The following is a 4,110-nucleotide window of genomic DNA, read 5'->3' on the forward strand; positions in this document are numbered from 1 at the left end:
CGATTTGGAGAGAACTTAAAAGGTGGCACCCAACAAGGTGAATCAGCTACTTGGGACTGCTGAAAAATCAGTAGAATTTTCTTCTTAGAAAAACAGCACACTACCCTTCCTTTGCCTAGAAGGCTCAATGAACCCCTGGGCAGCTTGCTAACAGCAATCTAGCCCCTTGTATATTTCCCCTGCCAAAAGCAGTGTAGTCAGGCACCAGCGTGAAATCAAAACATCGGTCTAATAAAAAAGATTGATTCACTCAGTACATTCCCCCCTAGATCCTCCTTAAGGAAAGTCTTTGCCAAAAAAGATTTCAATTATTTTTCTCCTATAAGTCTTTCAAAGCTGCTGTGAATAGCAGCAGTCCTCATAACTCTGATGTGGGCAGAGAACACTCAGAATAGTAGATAGCAGATGCCGGCCCCACTCAGAATTGCTCACACCTATTTGTGTAGATGCTGCCTTCCCATTTTTGCTCAGATCTTCTAAGTTCTATCACAGCCAGGACAAAATGATGACTCACACTTAAATGCAGTCATCATGTCATATGCGATATTAATACCTTGGTGACATTGCTGTAAGTGCCATTCCTGTAAGAGGAAAAGGTTCCTGAGAGCAGTCTGCCACCAGCCTCAGGGACCACAAAGGGCAGCGCCTGCAGAAGGCAAAGCTTATTGTGCGGGAAGGCGCTGCCTGCATCCTGCAAGCTGTTCCGATAAGCAGCTGTTGGAGAGGAGGGGGCAGAGGAGGAAAAGGCCTCTGTTATCAGGTTGGATGGCCAGCTGCTGCACTGATGTCTTATCCCAAGTATGCTCCTGTCTTGCGAGTTTAAAAATTTTCCTAAAGGGAGAGAAATAGGAGCAGGGCTCAAGTTCTGCCCTAACACCCAGCTGGCGTCCCCTCCCCCACTTCCAGCACCCCAGGAGCCTGTAATTCAGCCCCAACAGGAAGATGGAACAAGTGCCATCGAGTTCCGTGAATTTCAGAAGTCAACAGCCCTGCGAACCACCTCCCCGCAGACAAAGATCCCCTGCCTTCAATAAAGAGAATAAGTTTGTTTCAGTAAGTTTATTGCAAAACTCAAAGCTGCAGCAGCATAATCCTTTAGAAAATGAAGCATCACCCTTGTCCGTTTTGAAACAGCAGTGCATACTGCTAAATCCGTCAGAGCTCCTGTAACTGTTGTACAAGTCCAGGCCGCCTGGCCTTGCCTTTCTCCTCCTTTCTGCCGGGAGTACAGGCTGCTGAGTCACTCCTGCCCGGCCAGTCCGTCCTTCTCGGCCGCGCGGCCAAGGTCCCGCCTCCGGCCTTCCTGGGCGAGCAGCCGCTCCCCACACTTGTAGAGTCCTGGGCTGGGGCCAGCCTGCCCCTGCCGCCGCCGGGTCCCTCCTCGGCAGGGAGCCGCACCTCCTCGCCGCTCTCCACGCGCCCCCGCCTGCCAGTCTCCACGCCGCACTCCGGCGCCCTCGGAGGGCGCATCCACAGAGCCAGCCCCGCGCTAGGCGCCCCGGGGCGTCACCACGTCGATCAGACCAAGGATCCCCGCGGGGCTGTCACTCGGGGAGGGTGATATTGGGCACCCAGTCGTTGACGCTGCGACTCTCCTCGCAGAACAGGCTGAGTTTCTCCAAGGCGGGGTCCTTCCATGCGTCCTCGTTGGGGTTCTGCGGGGAGAGCGCAGAGGTCAGCCTGGCTGGCCACTGGCCGATGACGGGGGCGGGGACGACATCGGGACGGAGGCGACACTCACCGAAATGAGGATGCAGTGCAGGTCCCCCGGCGCACCCGCCTCGTCGCCGGTACCCACGATCGCCGCCAGCCTCTGCACGTCGCCCACGCGCACGATGTCTATGTCGTTCTCACAGCAGAACGCCTGTATCAAAGTGAAGTGGATCTGCAGAGCGATGTCGCCCTCGTCCTCCTCGTCGGCGGCCAGCACGCAGAAGGTCACGTTGTCGGGGTCCCTGCGCGGGCGAGGAGGAGGTGGTGAGGTCGGGTCGGGGAGCCCGGGGTGTCCCCCGCCGCCATCTCCCCGGTCTCCCTGCCGCTCCTCCCGCCCCGGTCGCCTTGCCCGGGCCGCGTCTATACTCACACGTTCAGAACTTTGGCGGACTCGTAGACGCCGGCGGTGAGGCAACCCTGGCGTTGCGCAGACAGCAGCAGCTCGTGCAGCGCTTTCCCGGCGCCCTGCATCCTGCGGATGAGCCAGCGCCGTGAGCGGGGACTAGCAGGAGGGTGCGCCGGGATCCTCAGGCCCGGGGACGCACCCCCAGCGCCCCAGTCCGGCGCGCCAGTTCAGTGCCGTACCCCCGGCCCAGCCGGCACACTCGCGCCCGGCTCCCACCCAGCGGGTTCCCACCCCAGCGGGCCCGAAGACTGACGCCCAACCACCCGCGGCCAGGGCAGGATCAGGATCCCCGAGCCCAAAGACGTCCGACGCTCGGCGCCGAGCTACCTGGCCGTGCTTTCGGGAACCGTGTCCTGGCCGCGAACTTCTTCCAGAGTCATGTTGCGATTGGCGAGCAGCAAATTATCCACAGGAGGAGAGGGCGGAGCGGACGCGAGCGAAGACGAGAAGGCCTACTGCCCAAACCGGCGCGCCTACCACCAGCTAGTTAGACTCGGCGCCGCTGCGCGCCCTTATATAGGCTGGGCCCTTGGCACGGCCAGCTGGCGCGAGCCTGCGCGCCCATTGGCCCGCGCCCGCTTTCTGATGCAAATGAGGCGGCGGCCGGAGGCTCGTGCCAGAAGGCCACGTGGGGAGGGGTGCGGGGGATGACAATGCCTCAAATCTGCCGCTTTTGTCGGGGTGTTACCAGGCAGACTGGAGCCTGCAGATTTCATCTCGCCTTTTTGTTTTTCTTAAGTCCTTAAAAGGAAAAAGTTTTAAAAAAAGAAAAGAAAAGAAAAACCTTGCTGACTAATAATAGTACACTGCAATTTGTGAAACGCACCTTTGGGGAATCTAATGAATTTTTTTTTTTTGCATTTATTTTTGTTGCTACCTTTCTATTTTTTCTTTACTTTAAATTTGGAGTTTATGAGACCATTGCTTTTAAACCGGAACTTAAAGTAAAAACACGCAGCGCTGGCTTTAAGCTTGCAAAAGGCCTGAGTGCAGCCCCCACCAGCTGACACTAGGGCCCAGAGCGCGAGGTTCTCCTAGCACAAACAAGGCCCCTACCCGGGCGCGCTGGAAGGTCCTAGCCAACCTCCCCGCCCGCTGCAGAGCGCTGCGGGGCGCCCGGGCGCGCGAGCAGATTGCGGCCGGCGCACGCGGCTCGTTTGCATTTCTATGGAGGGTGCATAATAGCGGAGATCTGGCGTGTGGCGGTTTGTAGGAGGGACAATCGAGGCTTTCTCTTCATAGCGACACTGTCCACCTGCCGCTGGGTGGGGTAGGGGGGGCCCGCCGCGCGTGGAGGTCGCCAGGCTGCTCGGCGCGTGGGGGTCGCGGCCGCGTGCCGCTCCTGTGCCCCTCGATGCGCGCCCCCTACACGGGCCCTGCTGAACGTTTGCATGTAATTCCGCCCACCCAGTCCTAGCACAAGTGCGGAAAAGCCGTGGGAGTTGGAAGGAACACCTGGCTGCTGCACCGTCTTCACAGCCGGGTGCGCTCCGCCCGGACCTCTAGGCTCCAGGCCCCAAGAGCTTGGGGAACGCGGCTCGGAATCCCTTTCCCGGGGCGCCATCTACAGGCCGGCCGGAAAGACCCTGACCATCTCCCTCCTCCACACTTTCATTGACCTCTAGGGACTTGGCCTCCGGCCCTCTGGTCAAGGAACGGCCCTGGTAGGGTCGGCTGAGCCCGGTCCAAGCTGCACATTAATGAAGGCAGAGTAAGGACTGCAAAACCCACTCAGGGAGGAGGTGGGGACGAAAGGAGACTCCAACCCGGTACTGACGGAGGAAGAGCCCATAATTCTTAGTCTATTTCGAAATGTTTTATTGACTTAAATATACATATATTAAAAGCTTGTATTCCAGTAATAGAAGAATAAAACTAAACGAGAGCTTGAGAGCGTTTAATAGACATTGCTTGGCTGTGACCATTAAGGACCTATAAGCCTGCACCTTCAGACGGTTCACTCACTGAGCTTATCACTTTTGGTGTCTGCA

The 4,110-nt window shown here is 57.8% G+C and overlaps 1 protein-coding gene across 1 annotated transcript; it reads right to left on the minus strand.

The window, feature by feature from the left end:
• Positions 1–1,044: 1,044 nt before the first annotated feature.
• GADD45G (growth arrest and DNA damage inducible gamma) lies at positions 1,045–2,593 on the minus strand. Its single transcript, XM_068552399.1, has 4 exons — positions 2,447–2,593; positions 2,084–2,185; positions 1,742–1,955; positions 1,045–1,655 (listed from the first exon to the last, which is right to left on the minus strand). The coding sequence occupies exons 1-4, from the start codon at positions 2,497–2,499 to the stop codon at positions 1,545–1,547; spliced, it is 480 nt and encodes a 159-aa protein (XP_068408500.1). The 5' UTR covers positions 2,500–2,593; the 3' UTR covers positions 1,045–1,544.
• Positions 2,594–4,110: the final 1,517 nt, after the last annotated feature.

Source organism: Eschrichtius robustus, chromosome 10 (assembly GCF_028021215.1).
Source record: "Eschrichtius robustus isolate mEscRob2 chromosome 10, mEscRob2.pri, whole genome shotgun sequence".
NCBI lineage: Eukaryota > Metazoa > Chordata > Mammalia > Artiodactyla > Eschrichtiidae > Eschrichtius > Eschrichtius robustus.